Source organism: Netta rufina (assembly GCF_964035555.1).
Source record: "Netta rufina genome assembly, chromosome: 11".
NCBI lineage: Eukaryota > Metazoa > Chordata > Aves > Anseriformes > Anatidae > Netta > Netta rufina.
Window position 1 is genome coordinate 2,547,491 of NC_140134.1, and position 22,389 is coordinate 2,569,879.

Consider the following 22,389-nt stretch of genomic DNA (forward strand, 5'->3'; position numbering starts at 1 on the left):
TGGAAAAGATTTGAAAATATACACAAAACGAGATTTGTTAACTAAAAGCTGTAAAGAATTCTAAAGAGTTGTACAATCATTATCTTAGTCATTGTAACTGGGTAGTTTCTTAAATTAATTTACCCTGAAGAATAAGTCATGACTTGATTATCTGATAATATTTTATTTAAAAAAATAAAAAAATAATAAAAAAATCTATCTGTTTCTTAAATATGGCTGCTATAATAATAATAAGCAGATGATAATGTTGTGTAAAATATGTCAGACTTTAAGGCTGCTGGAATGAGTTGTCAGATTATCAAGTCAATAGGAAGTGTGGAGGCTGAGCAGTATTTTAAATACTTCCCCCAAGAAACTGCTATCCTATACATAAACTATATGAAGAAAAATATATAATCTTTTAAATGTCTATTGTTGTATTCAGATAAAAGAGTTAGTTTGGAAAAAATAAGTTTACTCTACTACAAAATGTTCCTATCTATTAATGAAACAAATACTTAATGCTGCTCTAAAAGATGTTTCAAAATAGTGTATGTAAAATAAGAATAGGAATAAATAATGTACTTCATCTCACTTTTCACAAAGTAACATTTTATATAACGATGAAGCAAAAATTCAGACATATTAAGGTATTTTATGTAACATATCCTATCGTTTGTATAATTCCTGTTAGGGCATACAGCTTTTAATGTTTTTGTTTGTTTGTTTGTTTTTGTTTTTGTTTTTTGTTTGTTTGTTTTGTTGGTTTTTTTTTTTCATCCTTATACATGCTTTTTCTGTTGTTACAGCATTAAACTTTATTTTAAGTTGTATTTGAACTTCATTGTTTTAAGTTATTTAAATATAAATATATTTAAGTTATTTATAAAAAAAGAAAAAAAAAACTTATTAAGCTGCATCTGTTTCATATGCTTTTAATTCTAAAGGAATAACAAAATGGTCTGGCTGAGATGCATGAATTTTTTTCTGTGACCAGACACAAAGTCTAGTACACAACCCTCTTGCCAACATACATTGGATGGCAGACAAAAATGACAGCCTGCAGCAAATCGCACAATGGACATCTCAAAGGAAACAATGCAAAAACGTAAAAAATCTTCACCGCACACTCATGCTAATTGAATTTAATAGGAAGCTCAGAGTTATACTAGGTAAAAGATAGTTGCAACAGGTACTGAATAAATCCTCAAATGGTGGAACCTATACTCACAAGTACAGAACTATGTAAGAGCCTATATAACTGATCTGAACCTTCAGCTAAGATCCATGTGACCTGATGAAGAAGAGACATTTTACTTTTCTAGCTATTAAAGTGTTCAGCTAAGCCCTACATGACTAAAGAGTTATATCTGTTCAGTTTGCCTACAAGTTTCTTGGTATTGCAATTTCTGCTTAAAGATCACCAAAACTTAGCTAAAACAGATCCTGGATGATCACTACAAACTTGGGATGGAGTCAAGTCAGTTACCAATGGATTTATATGCTCTACTTTTCATTACAAGTGACAAGAGCCAATCATTTTTTTTCTACATATCAAGTCACTTCTTTGTAACTGCACTCAAGCAAAACTGTCTGCAACAATTCTCTTTAACAAATATATACTTTTTAAGAAGTACTTGTTTAACAGATACCGTGATTTGGAAATAATTTGTGATTTTTGACTTGCTAATATCAAACATCAAAGTGTAGATATAAACTAATCTATGCAGAAAAAATTGTCAACACAGCTACATCTGTAAAGTTTCGCTATGCTTTTACCAGTTTATCTATTACTTGTTCACTAAACATAAGACTGTACTATCAAACTAAGAAATTTCTTTCAACTTTTGAACAAACAGTCTTAAAGGTTAGGACATATCCTTGTTTGTTTTATTCCAGTATCTTATGGAAAAGGTGAACAGAAAAGCTGGATCAGATAATCTTGATCAATTTTCAGAGTACTTTTAACTTAGAAAATCTCTTCTAGAAACAAATAAATTTTCAGCTGCCTCCATAAAAAAGGGTCTACTGCTAAAAAGAGAGAATGTTCATAGCAATGACCAGCAGTAGCAAACTATTAAAAGATGAGGATGAATCAAACAAAGGAGAGATTCTACTAGAGTTTAACAAGTATTATTCAAATAAATGCCAGAAATCCCAATAAAAGCCTTTCATACCCATTATACTACGATCCAGTCTCAACTTCCATCATGCAATATACCATACGGGAGGTAAAATGATTCATATGAAAACAAACAGATATACCTTTGAGGATATGATTTGGTATTAACCTTTATAACACTAAAAGTTCAAGAAAACCCAAAGAAAATGGGATACAAAAGCCATTGTACACTGTAATTTCTTTGTTATTGCTACAGATACCTTGGTTTTAATCTAGCTTTATTGTTTGTTTACCACAGATATTACAAAATATAAATAGACTGTGTTTCAGAACTGAAATGTAAACTCCTGTGGTTTAAACAGCCATTCTATTTAGCTACCTTCAACAACTACTCACATTTCCCAGAAACTGTTCCATTACACAGGCTCTGAATTTTAATTAACAAGGTTTTTCTTATTTCTTATCTTTTGTATTAGTGTTGATAAATACACTGTGACACAGAAATGAGCTAATCTCACTTGGGGAATCTTACAGGAGACTGCAGAATCTCTATCCTTGGAGACTTTCAAGACCTGACTGGACAAAGATTAAGCAAATCAGTCTGAATTCAGTGTGAGCCCCACTTTGAGCAGGAGATTGATCAAGTGACCTCTCTCATCCTTGCAACCCAAATAAGCCCATGATTCTAGATTAAAGTTATTTTTTCTTAAAATAGCCATATAGAATTCAAAGTTCAACTTATTTGAGCAACTACGTAAAACACATTTTCTATGTTAGGAAGATAATTACACATTTGCCTTGTAGTAGATCTATAATAATTTGTATACCTTTATAGGTATGCAAAGTGATGTAAATGCATTCCATAAAACAAGAGATAATGACAATTGGACAATTTCCATGACCTTTAAAAGATGAGATGTGTTATGGTATAATACAGCCTCACATTTAGTTTTCTGTATGAAAAAAGTATGAACTGCATGAAGTTCAACAAGGCCAAGTGCCGAGTCGTGCGCCTGGGGTGCAATAACCCCAAGCAGAGCTACAGGCTGGGAGCTGAGGGGTTGGAGAGCTGCCAGGCAGAGAAGAACCTGGGAGTGATGGTGGATAGTCGGCTGAATATGAGCCAGCAGTGTGCTCAGGTGGCCAAGAAGGCCAATGGCATCCTGGCTTGTATCAGAAGCAGTGTGGCCAGCAGGGCTAGGGAGGTGATCGTCCCCCTGTACTCGGCTCTGGTGAGGCCGCACCTCGAGTACTGTGTTCAGTTTTGGGCCCCTCGCTACAAGAAGGACATCGAGGTGCTTGAGCGGGTGCAGAGAAGGGCGACGAAGCTGGTGAGGGGTCTGGAGAACAAGTCCTACGAGGAGCGGCTGAGGGAGCTGGGCTTGTTCAGCCTGGAGAAGAGGAGGCTCAGGGGCGACCTTATCGCTCTCTACAGGTACCTCAAGGGAGGCTGTAGCGAGGTGGGGGTTGGTCTGTTCTCCCACGTGCCTGGTGACAGGACGAGGGGGAATGGGCTTAAGTTGCACCAGGGGAGTTTTAGGTTGGATATTAGGAAGATCTTTACTGAAAGGGTTGTTAGGCATTGGAATGGGCTGCCCAGGGAAGTGGTGGAGTCACCATCCCTGGAAGTCTTCAAAAGATGTTTAGATGTAGAGCTTAGGGATATGGTTTAGTGGGGACTGCTAGCGTTAGGTCAGAGGTTGGACTCGATGATCTTGAGGTCTCTTCCAACCTAGAAATTCTGTGATTCTGTGATTCTGTGATTCTGTATCTATACTTTTCTGTACTTTAAACCAACACCATGCATGTCATCTGCAATAATCAGATTACTAAATGATTAATCAAGTCAGTAATAATTGAAATACACTTGCCTACATTTTAAATGACTATCTGAAGAAAAGAGGCATTTTCTTTATAAATAAGATGGAACAAAATTTAAGTTCACATTAAATCAATAAAGTGATAAGAAAACACCAGCATTTCACACTCAGCAACCAGTATTTGAATGGTCTAAACATTTCATAAGCCTATGTAATTCAACTCCTCGTTATTTTTTTAAAAACATACAAATTCCATAACATTTAACATATGTAGAAAATGAAAATGGTAGGTTAGTTGATTCTTACAAAATCAGGGAAACTCTCCTAATCAGAGTAGAGATACATACTCATAAATAACTATTATACTTTTTATATTAATATTTAATAACAAGAACCAAAAATTCAACTGTTTACATCACTAGATGAGTTTTAAAATGTTAACAGTTATTTATTTTTTTATTTAAAACAGGAAAGAAGCAGAACTTATTAAGAGAAAAAAAATAATTTCTCTGCGCTGTTAGCAGAAGATTAGGACTGTATTTAAACCAGAAACTCAGAAGGGAAAATATTTTAACATGACGTTCTATTAACTTTAATGATATTCAGATAGTAAAATTTCTGGAAAAGCTTTTTAGCAGTGTACATTTAAATTAACAGTCTTACATAGAATACAATTGCGGAATTTAATTATAAAAATTGTCAAACAATCAATCACATATCATTAAAGTTACCAAGAATTAAAACTTGAGCTCTGTAGATAGCTTTGTAATACCTGTCTGAGGAAAGCTAACTTGTAAATCTCATTCCAGACAATGAAATTCTGTAACTGCTTACTTTTCAGACCTAAATAAAGAAGACTATTTCCTTCAATTCTGTTTAGAAGGCAGATCCTAGTTTACCAATATTGGTTTGTTTTATTAGGAAACGGTTTTACTAAGAGGCCCAGCACTTGACAAGTTTGACTCATAACACAGAGGGAAAAAAAAGAACTCAACTCAGAGGAAATTACTTCCTGATGAGAATAATGTTCCTTCAGCAGTAACCAGAAAATATTACTTTGAATTAATATGCATATGCTTGTCACATAAATTTTACAGTGCTTTCAGACTGAAGTCCAACACAGAATCACAAAATCACAGAATTGTTGAGGCATGGTGGAAGGCACCTCTGGAGGTCATCTGGTCCAACGCCCCCACTACAGCAGGTTGCCCGCAACCATGTCCTCAGGGCTTTTGAAGATCTCCAAGGAGGGAGACCCCAAGGAGAGCTCCATTGCTCTGTCACCTACACAATAAGGAAGCGCTTCCTGATGTTCAGGCAGAACATCCCATGTTTCAGTTTGTGCCCACTGCCTGACACCAGGCACCATTAAAGAGTCTGGAGCCAGCTTCTTTGCACACTCCCTTCAGGTTTTTATAAACATTGATAAAATCCTCCAGAAGCCTTGCCTTCTCCAGGCTGAAGAATGCCAGTTCTCTCATCCTTTCCTCATATAAGATGCTCCAGTCCCTTTATCATCAATGTGACCTTTCATTTCATTGCCTCTCTTTAGTCCATGTCTCCCTTGACCTTGGAAGCTCAGAACTGGATGCAGTACTCCAGGGGAAGGATCTCCCTCCCTATTCTAACTAATTCAGTATTATCTTCATTCCCACATTCCCATTATAAACATGTTGCTTTTTTATTTTTTTTTTAATAATAATGTTACATGTTTTAGTCAGAACTCAGGACAGACTCCCTTCACAGTTACAACAGGTTGTCTACACATAAATGCCATTTACTATTACCTTGGACAGCACCAGTTTTAATGGACATAAAGCAAGTCATTGGCTAGTGGCTGCTGAGTCATGATTCATCTACCAGCCTTTGAAACTTGGTTCTGCTACAGATTTCTCATATAACTTTAAGCAAGTCACTCTCGATGTCCTATTCCCTACATAAGAAAAACAGGTACAAGTCTGATATGTGCTGCTAATACATTAAAAAATATGGCCACACTAGTTTTACACTGCCATAATAATCTCAGCAGGGCTCTAGTCAGCAAAGAGGATATTGCTGAGTTTCTACCCAGACTCACATTTCTGTCAGTGTACAGGACACCACCCTGTCACAGCCAGATTGTTCTGTGTTTTCATGCTAGCTAACAAGGCTAGCTTGTTATGTCTAAATGAGTTGCTGTGTATGCATAGTACAGGAACATAGTAATAAGTGTATTGCATAGTACAGGAACACTACATGCAACCTCCAGAGGAAAGAGAACATGTGGAAACCATGGACACTCAATTCTTGTGTAGGACACTAAATTCTTGTGTAAGATAGCTAACTTGCCTATACAATCAATTCCTATTGATCTCACTGGAAATTAGGCAACAGAGAGGATCTGGGAAAGCAAGAAGCTTCTCAGCAGTTTTAAGTAAGAACAAGAGATTATTAAACAAAAGCGAGAGCGTCCTGCAAGCTTAAAGCAATGTGGTAGAGCACAGAGCAGGATATTAATAGGAAGAGTTAAAATAGTAAGGCTGCTCCCTTTTATTTTATTTTCATAGGAAAAAACAAGTCGTTCTATCTTCTTTTGGAGCGAAGTATTAAGACCACATAGCTTCAGTGACTTCAAAAATTACTGCCATTAAAATAACCTCAGGCTAAAATTATTATTATAATCAACAGCTGAGGTGATTTATTGAACCTGCTCCACAAATAATCACTTTCTACTCAGTTTCATATTGTTGTTTTCATATACTAGCAAAGTACTATAAGGTTCAAAGGGCAAAGGAAATATGATTATACCAGAACAAAACCATTGGAATTTATAAGTCATGCAGATGTTTCCACTGGTTTTAGGTTTTCTAAAAGCATATTGTATTTTATACCCAAATGTTTATCTGACAATTGTCTTCAACAACATAGATATATTTCTGTTTCTAAAAACTGTACTGCAAACAGAGCAACACACCAGAAATGGATTTGGTAAACAAGAATTTCCTTTCAAAACCATAACTTGATGAAAATAACACAGACTTTCAATTTAAAAGAAACAGCAGTTTTTGCTTTATTTTATTTTTTCCCAATTGTACTTGAGAAGAAGTACTAAAGTAAAAAAGGAAAATGATTTAGGAAAGCTAACAGACAATATGTAAGTGAAAGTGAAATTATTCACTTTATTTAGCCACAGGTGTATGTAGCCAATCCATACAAAGATTCTACAAAGCTGTAATTTGTAGAGACCAAATCCTTCAGACTGTTATCAAGCAACTCTCCTTGTTGCTTAGATAGCCCACCCCACTAGGAAAAATCCACACCGTTCTCTTAAATCTACATTACAAGAGAAAGCTTTGTGAGAATGATGGCACACACTAGAACACTTCCCTGTCTCTTACATGTCCACAGAATTTCACTAATTCAAGGTTTCCTGAGTACAGCATGTTCCAAACTTTCTCTCCTAAACGTTAACGAGTACAAACCACTACCTTTTCTTAAATGTTTAACATAACTTTAAAGAAAACTTGTCAGTGTAATATTGAAAATGATAGAGGGTGGGGAGCAGGAAAAAAATTGCACAGAGATATCTTAGCCCATTCACGTAGATTCCATCACTAAAAATTCCTAAAATCATTCTTCAGCTTAAGACTGGCTAAGAATTTCTATTTTATATAGCCAATCATACACTAGAAAATGCACAACCAAAGAATCACAGACTTCACTGCCTTAAATGACACCTTTGATGCAAATTTATGAGTTTTCATCTGAATTGTTTTGCAATAAAAATAAGGTTTCCTTACCTTGGTGACTGGATAGTGATCTAAATCCAGAATTAGGATGAGCCCATTAAAAAAAAAAAAAAAAAAAGGAGGGGGAAAAAAAAGGCAAAGATGGGAAAAGTTGGGGCAGAAGGAAGACTAAAAGTAGCAAGAGAAGACTGGCAGCCTAAAACAATGGCTGTAACTTCCGGAAGGAAAACTGAAACTTTAGACATGGGAAATATGATAGAAGAATCTAGCCAGCTTGAAGAAATAAAATGTCGGATCACACATTCAAAAAGGGAGCAAGCTAGAAGCATCAGCACAAAAAGCTTGAGATAAGATGTTAATACAGAAGTAGTGAGAAAAAACAGTGGTCTAATATCAAAGAATATTACAGCCAAAGATCTGGTCCACCACAACAGGGAAGACAAAGGGGAAGACAGCGAAAGTGAGAGCCAGCAGCAAGAGAAAGGAATGGGAACAGTCATAAGTAGTAGAGGACATGACCTACTGAAACCATCAGATTTTACTAGCTGAGTCTTAGCTTCGGCAACTTCTTTAAATACCTTGTAAAATTGTTTACAATAAAATACAAGCGTCAGTATATGGGAGGATATATGCTTAGAGTTGATCCACAATTTATCATAAATTGCTACAACATTTTGATTCTGTGCAAAATAAAAATATTACTAGTAATTTATGCTGACAATTAGATTTTGCAATCTACTATAAGTTACATTCCAATATTCACAAAGTAACATGCATTATGAGATAAAACATGTTTACAAGACTTACAGGCTGCTGCGGATCTGGCAGATCCACGAGCCTGTATGTTAGCAGTAGCACCTTCACTATTAGGATTTACTGTGGAAGCCTTAAAGCTCTCAAGATTCCATTTCTCCCATACACATTTCCTTGGTTTCAGACCTGGAAAACAAAAATTAAATTTAGAAAAATGTTGGTGTTACTTTTGAAAATTACCCCATGAATCTTTCCAAATTAAATTAAAATTATTTTATTTCTTTCCTGACTCCAATGTTCAAATTTTTATGCCCATGCTCAACCTTAAGCTTAGGAGCCACGCCTGTTTAACTGAAATATAGCCATATATTTAAAGTAAACCAGCATCTTTATGGACAGATTTTGCTATCTCCTTTCTACTTCTGCTTGGTTTTGCACATGAACGAATATCCGTATTTTGTGGTTGTTCCAATTCCAGTAATTTAATACATTTGCATATTTTTTGGTGAGGTTGTGAATTACTCTGGCAGCAATACATAATTTACTTTACTCAGTGGTTTTCAGTATTCATTCCAGTAGAATTTTGCACAGCTCTCACACTATAAATTTCATGCAGATACAGAATCTCTGCCATAGCAATAGTCTTCTAGTTTTTTGGGGTTTTGTTGTTGTTGTTGTTATGTTTTGTTTTGTTTTGTTTTTCAGTCTGACTAAATTTTGGTTAATTCTGTCCATCATCTCTTTATAGTGGTTACACATTACAGACTCTACTGTGGGTTTATCCAGCTCTTCCAAGTTAAAGGCCCACTTGAGGTTTGGTGCACATAACCTTGAAATACGTAAACCTTCTCTAAATTAGATTTTTCAGGGTATTTTTTTCCATACATAATTTTCTCTGTCTGTAACTAAAAAGAAAATTCTGCCCAAGAAATGGTGACTGACATAGAAAAAGGTTTTGAGAAAATGTTTTTGTATTTTGTGTCTACTTCAAAAACATATTTCTATTGCATTTGTCAATCAGCTTCAACATACAAGATAATGAATTCCACATTGTTATGAAACCTGAATAAATGAGCACTAAAGATAGAAATCTGCTCTAAATCTAAGTTTTGGAATGGATATTAAGTAACGTATACAATCTAAGAATCATAAACTCTTACTGTTAAGACAGTAAATACAGATATTTGATCACAATACTATTGCAAGAGAAGCTTCTAGTATAGGTACAGTCAAAGCACTGTAAGAATATTTTATACAAACTGACTGTTTTTTCTATAGGGAGATCAAGGAATGATCTCCTAGTCTTCTGTTTAACTAAAATATATATATATATATATGATTACTATGTTCAGCAGCTTTTCTGGTAATAAGTACAGTTTTTCTCAGGGCTTGAATTTTAAGACTTGTATCCTGACTGCATTTATGTGCTTACCATAGATTCTTCCAAAATATTTCTCCTACAGGATATCATAAAGAAAGCAGTGAAATTAAATCTGCATTCATCAGTTCAATTATAAGCTATGTCTTCAGATACGATTATATCCTTGCTGGATAATTCTGCAATAGTTAAGCACTTTTACAGCTAAAACAGTTATTCCAGAACAGTCACTGCAGTAAAGCAATGACTGGGCTGGATTACAGACTGTATATAACCTTAAAAATAGAGTACTTTCTTTTCAGTGTCATCCTGATAATCACCACCTCTAAAAAGATTATCAATTCCTATCCACTCAAACTTTGAGACATACAAACTTTGAAAGACAGAGACATCAGAGCTCATATAGTTCTAATACAACATGAATAAGGGGGACTAGATTTTCAGATTTAACTTTGCCCTTGAAATAGCTTCATTTAATGGGGAAAATATTTAATTCTCATCTTATACATAATCTTATCAGGATATACAATCATCTTATACAGGAACATTTCCAAAAGTGTAGGTAGATTGTATCATGATAGAGAGATAGAAAGACAAGCAGGTTCTGTGAAATGTCTCACATTCTCAGCAAGACTTCCTCACTATTGAACACCGGAAGGTCCAGTTCAGCTTATCTCACCATGCAAATAAATAATTAGAATGTAGTATGCTTCCACAGGATCAGCTGCGTTCAGACAATAGAATACTAAACAGGTTTGCCAAGACATTTATACAGCATAGTTTAAAGTAGGTTACGTACTTTGTTTGACATTGTTTTGCCAAAAACACTTTGAAATGTCAGATCCAGTTTTATTTTTTCTTAAACTAGAAAGAGAAATAATGTCATGGATATCCAGCTCAGATTCTTTGTCTTCTTTCCAGACTACTGTTTTACACTGTTTATTCATATTTATATACCAATAATAAAAATAATAAAGATATTGTTATCAGTGCTATTATCAGCATTATCACCTGAGCACAGACTGGCAGCTTTGACAATAGTATTCCCAGTACTGAATTTTCTATATATGTATATCATTACTAGGGAAAAAAGCATTAGATTCTCACTGAAATGTACATCTGGTGGCCTGGACAAAATATGTCTCATAAAAAAATAAAACACAAAAGAACAACTACCAGTACCTGATATCCACTGAAAAATTAAGTCTACCAATCCATCCTTAAAATCATCATCAAAATTTTTAATGGATTCAGGAAATGCTTCACAGAACGTGACATAGATGACTTGTGACAAACAGTCAGGATACACCTACCAAAATAAGAATAACACTGTATCTACCCAGGTGACAAGAAGAGCTTTCATATTACATCTTTTTTTTAGTTAATGTAAAAATATTAAAGTGAAGTGTAGTAATTGCAAAACCATTCTGCTAAAAAAAAAAAAAAAAAAAGTACAACCTTTTATTACTTCTGTGAAACTTTAGGCAACAGTATCATCTGTAAGGGAACTGATTTGGGAACTCAATAATTTGCTTAGCCAATGTATAAGTCTAAGTCCCCAGATAAGACTCGGCTAGACAATACTAATTTAAACAAATTATGTACTTTGAATGAGTCGCTTAGGGCTAAAATTAGGATGCAGAATAAAGCATTACATTAATAACATATTAAGTATATTAATTTGTTAATATTTAGCTAATCACAATAGTTAATTAAAAACAAGAAAATTGGAAATATCTCATCTTTTAATATTGTATTATTCATGCATTATGTGAGCCAAAATTTGACTTTTGATAAAGAAGTGATAAGTTCTCTCTTTTCTTCAATATTTGTTTCCTCTCTTCTACTTACATGCATGTATCTCCAGTTCTATTTTGTACCAAACGCTGCCAAACTGATTACATGTAAATTTGTTTATGTGACATGTTAATAGTTTTATGAGCCCAAATATAGTATCTCTATACATATCATTGAAAATACTACGTAAGTGTTCATTTACCTGAAAAAAAGTGTCTTTAGCCTCAATGGGAACAAGAAGAAAAAGCACCACAAAGTTTTCTGCAATTCTATCAAAAAAGTGGTCTTGATCTTCTTGGTTAGGCTTCAAAGAGAAAAAACAAATCAGGAGAGAATACATCAGCGTAAATTCAGATATTGTTGTGTGCTAATATACTGATGCAAGAGATTACTGAAGCTCATGTTTATTCACATATGATGGGAGGCACTGACAATGCAAAGGAGCACCACTGAAACACTTATTCCTAAAATAATTCCACCTCTTCCTACAATATTTTGTTCTAAATGTATTAAGAGTTTTTTTTTTTTTTGTAGTATAGTGTAGTAGTTCCTGATTCAGAATAGCACTTAAGAACATGAGTTATTTGAAGCGTATGTTAAGTATATCAGCTAATTAATTAAGATGGACTCTAAGTGCTGTACTGAATCAAAACCGGTGTACATAATCATAGTCTCCTACCATGTGAGTATTTTCCTTTTCTTCTTAATAATTGTGACTACCCAAGATAATAGAATACATGCATTATGTTTGTAACCTAAATATTGCAAAATCATATCCTATGTAAGTCCTAGAACCGTTACAACTGTGTAGACAATTTTGATCTAAAGGCATTGTAAGCATCGTGGTATACACCTGCTAACTAAAGTAGATCATCATGTGCTCAACTACTGCTGTTTAAAGGTACATGTAAAGTTAGTCTTGGACCTACATTTGATGTAATTAATCTTAATTAGTAACTTGTTGCATCTTTTTACTTACAGAATCTATAGATTATTTCTTGGATAATAACAGACCAAAGAATGCTTTAAATTCATTCGTACCTTAAACTTTTGGAGAAACCACCACCAAAAAGAATCCTGAAACACTGAAATAGATGATTTTGAGAGAAACAAGCTTCTCCAAACTTTAAGAATGTCTTTCTGTCAAAACAACAGTAAAACATTTATTATATTGAGATTTAAAAACAACAACAACAACAACAAAAATAGACAAAAAGTACAAAGATTTTCATTTCGAACACAGTCTACAAGAAAGTAGGAAACTTCTTTCAGTTCAAGGAAATACTGATGGGAAAAAAGCTTGCAAAGGAAATGCTTAGCTTTTACTGAGAAGAAAAGGTACCTTTGGGTACCTCAGCATTAAGTTATCAAAATATGGGGACTGATCTGCATTTGCTGGATACCTGCAAATCTCTCAGCAGTTTAGTGCTTTTATTTTCTGTAAACCTTAAACTAAAAGTTTAAATATATAAAAATATATTATTGGATATATATACATTATCCAAAAAGACAAAAACTAAAGTATACAGAATGAATAAGACAGCAAGTCACATTTGTTACATTAAAATCCTAACACGATTAAAAATATTTAAAATGACAAATATTGTAAATTACCACAACAGCAAAGCAGATACAGACACTGGATTAACTTTGACATTAGGAGGCAAGCACTGATTCTAAATTGTGTCAGAACTCTGTGCAGAAGCACTAACATGATCTTGGTATTCCTTGCATCTTGGTTAGCTCTGTACATTTGCACATATTCAAACAAAAATTTTAAACCAGTCCTACAATGACTTTTTAAAAAATGTGGTATTCAGAAAGCTCTATGAGGTTCTAGCTTCGTACTAAAAACAGAGCTATTAGGAATAGCTGTAGATTATAAACTCATATGAGACTTTTATCCAGTCTAAATAGTAAGGTCAGCAACCTGTCTTTGAGCTCCAAGACATTAACATTAGGGTTTATGAAAAAAACAAAAAAAAACAACAAAACAAAACAAAACAACAACAACAAAAAAACAGTTTTATATTTTGTAGGACTAGAGATTATTTCTGTATTGATATTGTACTTTCAACTTAAACAAGAATATTTCTGTTTGTATTTAAATATTTTTACTCAGAAAAGTTACACTCATTCACAGATATGCTTTGTGTCTTGTCAGTGGGCCACTATTTAGACAGAAATTATCAAAGCTGCTCAGTTATCTGAAATTTAAATCCATCCTCCACACTGCACTACTCCTTTCAATCAGTGTGACAGTATTTGGACTGGGACAAATGACAAGAATTAACAGTTTCTTTCCTTTATAAGTATATTCATTCAGAAAAATGTAATATATAAATAACATAACATTTCCAATATTCTTCAACTGTTTTAACAGGATAGACCCGGGGAACTATAGGCCTGTTAGTTTGACCTCAGTGCCAGGGAAGCTCATGGAGTAGATTATCTTGAGTGTCATCACGTGGCATTTGCAGGAGAAGCAGGCGATCAGGCCCAGTCAGCATGGGTTTATGAAAGGCAGGTCCTGTTTGATGAACCTGATCTCCTTCTATGACAAAGTGACGCACTTAGTAGATGAGGGAAAGGCTGTGGATGTGGTCTACCTTGACTTCAGTAAGGCCTTTGACACCGTTCTCCACAACATTCTCCTCAAGAGACTGGCTGCTCATGGCTTGGACTGGCATATTCTTTGTTGGGTTAAAAACTGGCTGGATAGCCAGGCCCGAAGAGTTGTGGTGAATGGAGTCAAATCCAGTTGGAGGCCAGTCACTAGTGGAGTCCCCCAAGGCTCAGTGCTGGGGCCGGTCCTCTTTAATATCTTTATCTATGATCTGGATGAGGGGATCAAGTGCACCCTCAGTAAGTTTGCAGATGACACCAAGTTAGGTGCGTGTGTTGATCTGCTCAAGGGTAGGAAGGCTCTGCAGGAGGATCTGGATAGGCTGGACTAATGGGCTGAGGCCAACTGTATGAGGTTCAACAAGGCCAAGTGCCGGGACCTCCACCTGGGGCACAACAGCCCCAAGCAGAGCTACAGGCTGGGAGCTGAGGGGTTGGAGAGCTGCCAGGCAGAGAAGGACCTGGGAGTGATGGTTGATAGTCAGCTGAATGTGAGCCAGCAGTGTGCTCAGGTGGCCAAGAAGGCCAACAGCATCCTGGCTTGCATAAGAAGCAGTGTGGCCAGCAGGGCTAGGGAGGTGATCGTCCCCCTGTACTCGGCTCTGGTGAGGCCGCACCTCGAGTACTGTGTTCAGTTTTGGGCCCCTCGCTACAAGAAGGACATGGAAGTGCTTGAGAGAGAATAGAGAAGGGCAACGAAGCTGGTGAGGGGCCTGGAGAACAAGTCTTACGAGGAGTGGCTGAGGGAGCTGGGCTTGTTCAGCCTGGAGAAAAGGAGGCTCAGGGGCGACCTTATTGCTCTCTACAGGTACCTTAAAGGAGGCTGTAGCGTGGTGTGGGGGTTGGTCTGTTCTCCCACATGCCTGGTAACAGGACGAGGGGGAATGAGCTAAAGTTGCGCTGGGGAGGTTGAGGTTGGATATTAGGAAGAACTTAATTGAAAAGGTTGTTAGGCATTGGAATGGGCTGCCCAGGGAAGTGGTGGAGTCACCATCCCTGGAGGTCTTTAAAAGATGTTTAGTTGTAGAGCTTAGGCATATGGTTTCGTGGAGGACTGGTTAGTGTTAGCTCAGAGGTTGGACTAGGTGATCTTGGAGGTCTCTTCCAAACTAGACGATTATGTGATTCTGTGAACATAGATTGTGAAATTCAGTATGTATAATACTATTTAATGATAAGGTAATTTTCATAGTCACAAAAGTATTTTTTTATTTTGATTAATAATAAATTCTTGTTATGAAAAATGGATCAAAAGTCTTGATTTCAGAGTATCTGATGACACCAGTAATCCAAATTAGTGACAGTTTTATGTTAGTAACAACTAGACTCATATTACTTTTAGGAATCTGTTCTTTTTCTTTATACATATTTCTTTAGCAATGCAATCCTACTGATGCTACATAATGAAGCAATTTTTTATATCCACTTAAGTTATCAAATTTTTAAAATGTTTCTATAATTAGAATCTAAATTCATCCTTAAAATAAATTACTTTTCCCCTTGTCATTAAATTTATATGCTAAGTATGTTTAATTATCTAATTTGTATTAGATTACATTAAATATTTGCATTTTAAAAATAAATATTAATTATGGATTAAAAATTTCCACTTCAAGGGAAAACTAGAAAAAGAATCTAATGTACTGTACCTTGGCCTTTCACAGTGCCATGAATTCTTACTCTACTCTACTACAAAATGACTTATTCAAGGAAAATGTTATCCTGGGTCAACTAACTGGCGACAGGAATAGAGATCACTACCTGAAGCTGATCACATACACAGGAGAAACATAGCTCTAAATTACCCCTATTTTTCAAACATTACTGAAAGCACTGAATTCACACACAAAGAATATGCCTTCTCATATGTCTGCTAGGGAAATAACTGAAGAATTTAAAGACATTGCTAATTCCCACTGAAACCAGTAAAAAATTAGAATAGAAGGGTTAGTGTTACAATAATACTGTAAACTGTCATTTACAAATCTCATGGCTAATTTAGTCCAGGTGGAAAAGCTTTACCTTTACATAGAAAAATTACCTCACATCAGTCATATAAAAGATGGGTGCATGCACACCAAAGGAATTAGCATATTGTCAAATAAATCCTTCCTTGCCTGACAAAACAGAACTGTTAACTAGCATTAATTAACAGTACACATGAAGCATCTTTCTGACATTTTTCTGTTGCAGGTCATATACAAAGTATAAGGAGTATCTTCACTTTTTAGGCCCTCAGGTGGGAGACAAGGATATACTAGAGTATGCAAAAAAAACCACCAAACAAAACAAAAAAAGCATGCAATTTAAGATGATGTGTAACATACATGCCAAAGGGGAATGAAAACAAAACAAAACAAACAAACAAACAAAAAACAAACCAAAACAAAACAAAAAGCATATTCTATATTGTAATTCTGGGTTTACCTTGGTTTTGAAATTCTTTTTAAGTTTAATATTAGTTTATCATTATTTATTTTAGTACTTTCATTATTGGTCAACTCTGGGACAAAGGACAGGGCAGCAAGAAGAATCCTCCAACAATAATGACTCCTAAACATAAAAAGCTCCTAGATTTGTCAGTTTTGTAACTTCAAGAAATGCTAACAGCAATACTAAAACATGTATGAAAATGAAACACGATGAATGAGTCAAAATATTTGCAATACTCCTTATCAGCAGCTTCTGATTAGGCTACTGAAACAAACAGTACATACTTGGAAATGCTGAGCTTTTATAACTAAGTTCCAAAGTTTTGGAGCTTCCAAATGTCTTGGTAATTCTAAAGGTTGTTTTATCTTGAAACCAGGGTAGTTACAGTTCTAAAAAGAAAAGAAAAACCTTTAGTAACTAAAGCTGATTATCATGTTCCCTTTGTGTTAATGTACAGAGAAAATACTATTTCAAACATATACTTTTTTTTTTTTTTCTAAAGTAAGAAAAAACTATTTCAAATGTAAACTTTTTTTTTCTTTTCTAAAGTAAAACCTAAAGACTATTCTATAACAGATGTGTTCACTTGCTGGTGATGCCATTCTATAAAATATTTTCTTTAGTAGTTGCTTTATTTTATTACACTAAGAATCAGTCAAAATACATGAAATGACCACTGCAGTCTTTGATACAGTTTGTTTCTTGTGGATTTCTACTTCCTCAAAACTTTATTTTCTATCAGAAAATATGACTAATTTAATTCCATGTTTTTTGTTTGTTTGTTTGTTTTTTATAGTTGTTGTGCTTTTTGCTTCTTTCAACCTATATATATTATTTTTTTTCAATTTCAGATGATATTAACTATTTCTTGGCCACTTTGACTATATCTGCTCTGTCTTGTCAGCTCTGGTATGAGTTTCCAGTCATGCACAAACTTTTGATTGTCCATAAAGCTGAACTTTAATAAGCCAAGCTACAAATATATTTCCTTATGTTAAAATTTTTGCATCCCTCAACATATTAACTCTATGGGTTATTACTAATTTATGGCCCAGTTTGGGGAGTATTCACATTAGTATTTCAAATACCACATTCAAATATAAGAACTCATTTATGCCTGATTATGCCCAGAGTTTAACCAACAACCAAGACCTATTAGGGTTGAGACATTCCAAACAATCAAGAGACACATTTGTTCTTCAAGTCCCTCGCCTAGCACACTGGAAAGTCACAGACACTAGTCTCCAAAGATGTGACTGTAATATGTCAAATGAATAATATTAATCGCCATATTTATACTATGTGGAATTTTCATTATGCAATATATCTAAAATAATATAGTCTAAAAAAATTGATACTGAATTCTGAATGAGTGAATCTCAAGAGTTTTCTTTCCCTTTGGTATCGGAGGTATTTCTCTGATTTCCAGTTTGAAGAATATTCATAAGACAAAATACTATGTAGTTTTAAAAATATAATTAATGTAATAAAGCTCACCTCTACGTTTCTACCTTTTGATTCCTCAACAATGTAGTTGGCAAACTGAAAAATGTTTAAATTCATAATTCAAAATTAATGCTATTTCACAGAATTATATAAATAGTATTTTCAGCTAAGACAATTCATAAAATGAAATGTGAATTTACTTGAGACTAGGAGCAATGGTTTAAAACTGAAAGTTATATGTATTACAAAATATCCTTGGAGATAACAAAGAAAAAACATTTTTCAAGGTTTTTTGTTGTTGTTATTGTTTTGTTTTTTTTTTTGTTTTTCCCACAAGGATACAGAGATAAATGTAATCTCACTTCTGGATCCAAGGAAAAGATTTGTAAATTTTGTCTTTCTCATTTAACCATTAAATAGAATTAAAAATAAGAATATACCTTTACTTTCTGCATCTCACTTGTCCGAGTCAGTAGTTTTTCTGCATCAGTTTGCTCAGAAGTAATCTCTTAAAAAAAAAGGCAAGTTTTAGCTAGAAATAGGGTCTGGATTGATGACTTTATGGATTAAAATTTAATCAGGAAAAGACTTTTCAAATATCTGGATCTACATCTAAATGTTTACATGCATAAAACTTAACACACTGTATCATCCCACTGCATCACTGGAATGATTGGAAAGCTTAAAAATACCTATTTTTATCTTTCTATATGTCTCATATTTTCTTTATAACACCAACATCTGTGGAGAATGACATGTTTTCGTAGTCACTTTGGTTAGGCATGAAACAAAATGTTCATAAGATCTAGGCAGAACTGGAACTTTAGCTTATTAGATTTTTTTTTAATTACAAATTTAACACTTCACACTTACAAACTGAGGAAAAGCTGAAAACAATGATCTGGAACAGCACCTTTCATTTAAATAGTACCTAGAAAATTTGTAATGTGCACATTTTATTTTACTTAAATTTCTAGAATTTAGCAAGCTGTTAACCTCCAATTTGTATCTACATATGCAGTCTTAATTTCTTTGGCTATTACTCCAAGCTGTTTCCAAGAAGTAGGCAGAAATCACCAGTTATGTAGGCTTTTTAAAGGTATTAGATTTTTTTTTCCTCATTTTCTAACTATAGTTGCTATTTGAAAAATATAAAATGACTGTTACTCTGTTCAAGGTCAATAAGCTGTTCCTCTAGATATGCTGGTCCACACTGTAATGAAGATATTTTTTCAGCATGTTTCTTTAGATCAGTGATGCATGATTTTATTCTGTTCTCCAAATCTGAGAGTGAGCTGACGTTCAACGGAACATGTTCATACAGAGATTTAGATAGAGCATTGAAGGAACAGTCTTTTTGTAACTTATCCACCAAAGAATGAGGCTCATCCAGAGAGACGCACCTTGGCCAGCTGTTCTGTAATCGATACATAGTAAAAATAGTTATTTTTGAATATAATACAAATTAAAAGATTAAAACCTGTGAAATTTATTTTGAATAAAGATTTGTAATACTGGCATAAACGCATTTTACGTATATCTCATAAGAACAACTAATGTTGGCAACATTATTAACATAGACTGCAATTTCCTCCTGTCCCATGTCCTGCATCCAGAGGTGATTATATCATCTCAAAAAGAGAGAAAAACAGAAATAGGCCAGGGAGGCCATTAGAGCATACACAGAGTAATTAAAAAGACTATAACTTTTCAGTTAGAAAAGGAGATAACTGAAGGAAAAAAAGGTTGTTATGTTTCTAAACAGACAAATAAAATCACGTTCAATTTAAGTTCTCTGAAGGGATGGTAATGCCTTCCATCTGTTGAGAACAGTCTTGGAAGCATAAGAAGAAACTCTGCTCCTTGGTCTAGCAAAGAATTTAAACTAGTAGCTTAAATATTAGAACAAATTGTTGAAACCAGTAGTAGTCTTTTGAAGTTAATCATCAACTTGGTTACTTTCCTGAAATAACTTAGGAAGCGTTAATACAGAGTAGTCAATCTGTTTTTAAAACCTCTAATACAGCTGAAAGACAATGATATGTTCTATCATAATAGTAGGACAGCAAGACAAATTATTCACCACTACCACCCCCAAATCAAACGGAAAGCAAACTGTTAATACACGTGTTCATTTTAGTGTAAAAAAGGAAAGGTAAGTAAAACCAATTAGAAAATTAAAACATAATCATATTTTGTTTTGATGTTATCCCTAATTAAAATGTTTCATCTTTTTAATGTAAGATTGCTCCTCTTAAAAACATGTCTTTTAAATAAAAATTAAATTCTTATAAGGAAATGTTCCACTTGTCAAAATATTTTTACACATTGTTGTGTCATTGCTTCTGTAAGAAAAAAAGTTTTGGTTCGATGCAGAAGATCAATTTTTCTCATAGTTCTGTAGTTAAAGGCTTTGAGTGAGGCTTTGATTTGCAAATAATGTAGGTAGGTCAAAAAGAATTTTCTGTTTCCTCCAAAAATAATGTAATTTGGAAGAATCGCTGATATCCACATTACATTAAATTCTTTAACAAAATATAAAGTCATATTGAAAGATTTCCTAACAGTCTTATCAGTACAAGAAAACAAAGAAAGCTCATTAAAAAACAAAACTAGCTATTCCCCTTGTCATACTCATCAGAATGTTTTGCCTCAGGACTCAGGACTTTGTGTTATGTTAGTAATGCTGTGGACCAATCAAATATTTTAAGCAAAGCTTGGGTCTGTGTCATCACTCAAGCATGATTCCAAGAGTACAAAACTTCTATACAGCAGACAAAAATTTTCTCCATGGTTTATCTTTGAGAAAAAGGAAAGTTAACAACAGAAAGGTTGCTCTCTTGAAGATTTGCCATTTCTACAGACCTCTTAGTTTCCACTGCCTGAGGGTCTAGGAAATACAATCTATGTTCAAACTCAGTTCTCAATATTTATATTCACATGGCTTTGCTCACGACCCCACTCCTGCACATTCACTTCACCATACACATGGGTAGTTAAAATAATAAGCACTCAGACTCACCAAACCTTGAGACTGTAAGAATTCTTCAAAAGTCAAAGGAGGCTTTTGCATTTTTCTACTGACATACGGTAAGAATTGTCCTTGCCAGAATGCCTTAAAAAAAACTAAGATAACACATATCAGCACGTATTTAAACTTTAGATAATTAAAATTGACAGTCAAAGCAATCACCGTAGCTTACATAGAGCATGCTCATGGTCATTTCTTGCAATAAACAGAAGAATCACCCCACAATCTTAATAGAAACATGCTGAAAATGTGAAAAATACTCAGTTTTTCAGTAATCATAGAAAATAATCATAGATGCAAAACTTCCATTTTCTTCTAAATATCTCCACACAAAATATTTATGATATTTTTAATGTACTTATAAAATGCACACACACACACAAAGCGAATGTCCCCATCACCTGGTCGTGCTGTTTTTATATATTCAGTTTTTGTTCAGGAGTTGCAAGCAATGTGAGGGAAGCAGATTAGCAGAAGTCTTAATGAAATCAGTCAACTAGTATATCCCAGTTTCAGCACAATTAAAAACACAAACACAAATTTACACTGTTACTATGTCTGAGCAGAAACCAAATTTGAGAAATACCTGTTTAAATATATATATACGTACATATTTTTAATAACTTGTGAAATTAAGAACTTGAAACAGAAACAATATAACAACAATTTCGAAGAATGGTTTTGTTTTGTTAATATCAGAGCTTTCAGGTGCACATAACTGCACAGTATAAAATACAAAGCAGTAATTCAGATTTCAGATCCAGCCTTTAAATGATGAGCTCTGTTGTTCCCAAAAAGCTCCTCTCTGGATTAAGCATCCAGGGAAATCATTTAAGCAAAGTAGGAAATAGGATGTTTAGTAAAACCAACTATAAATAATTTGGCAAGAAAGAATTTTAGAAGCTATTACAAAAGTCTTCTCTGTGTCAAACATTTGTCATTCCAACATAATTAACAACTGCATATCAAGAGGTGTTGTCACAGCATGAGAAGAAAAAAATATATGCATCATGAAAGGTAGACTTTTTTCTTACTACTGCAATGTATTACATACTGCTAGCATGAAAAACAAATCAACTCAAAGCAAAACAAATAACAGAATTCTGGTAGATATCCTCTGCCATTGACTGCAATACCACTGAGGTCAATGAGGTTTTAGGGATGTAACTGAGATCAAAGTTTGGCATGAAATCTGCCTATAACGTTAATTTTTTCCCCTAAGGCTATTGTAATTAATATATCACAAACTTTATTTGACCGAGTCAAGAGAAATATTT

General features: G+C 34.2%; 1 protein-coding gene across 1 annotated transcript; it reads right to left on the minus strand.

The window, feature by feature from the left end:
• Window positions 1–5,777: 5,777 nt before the first annotated feature.
• FAM227B (family with sequence similarity 227 member B) lies at window positions 5,778–21,154 on the minus strand (the record flags this gene model as incomplete). The annotated part of the gene is made up of 9 exons (XM_084293508.1): window positions 5,778–5,854; window positions 8,457–8,588; window positions 10,963–11,089; window positions 11,780–11,881; window positions 16,920–17,024; window positions 18,133–18,177; window positions 18,522–18,589; window positions 19,249–19,498; window positions 21,104–21,154. 9 exons carry the CDS (start codon window positions 21,152–21,154, stop codon window positions 5,778–5,780), a joined length of 957 nt encoding a protein of 318 aa, XP_084149634.1.
• Window positions 21,155–22,389: the final 1,235 nt, after the last annotated feature.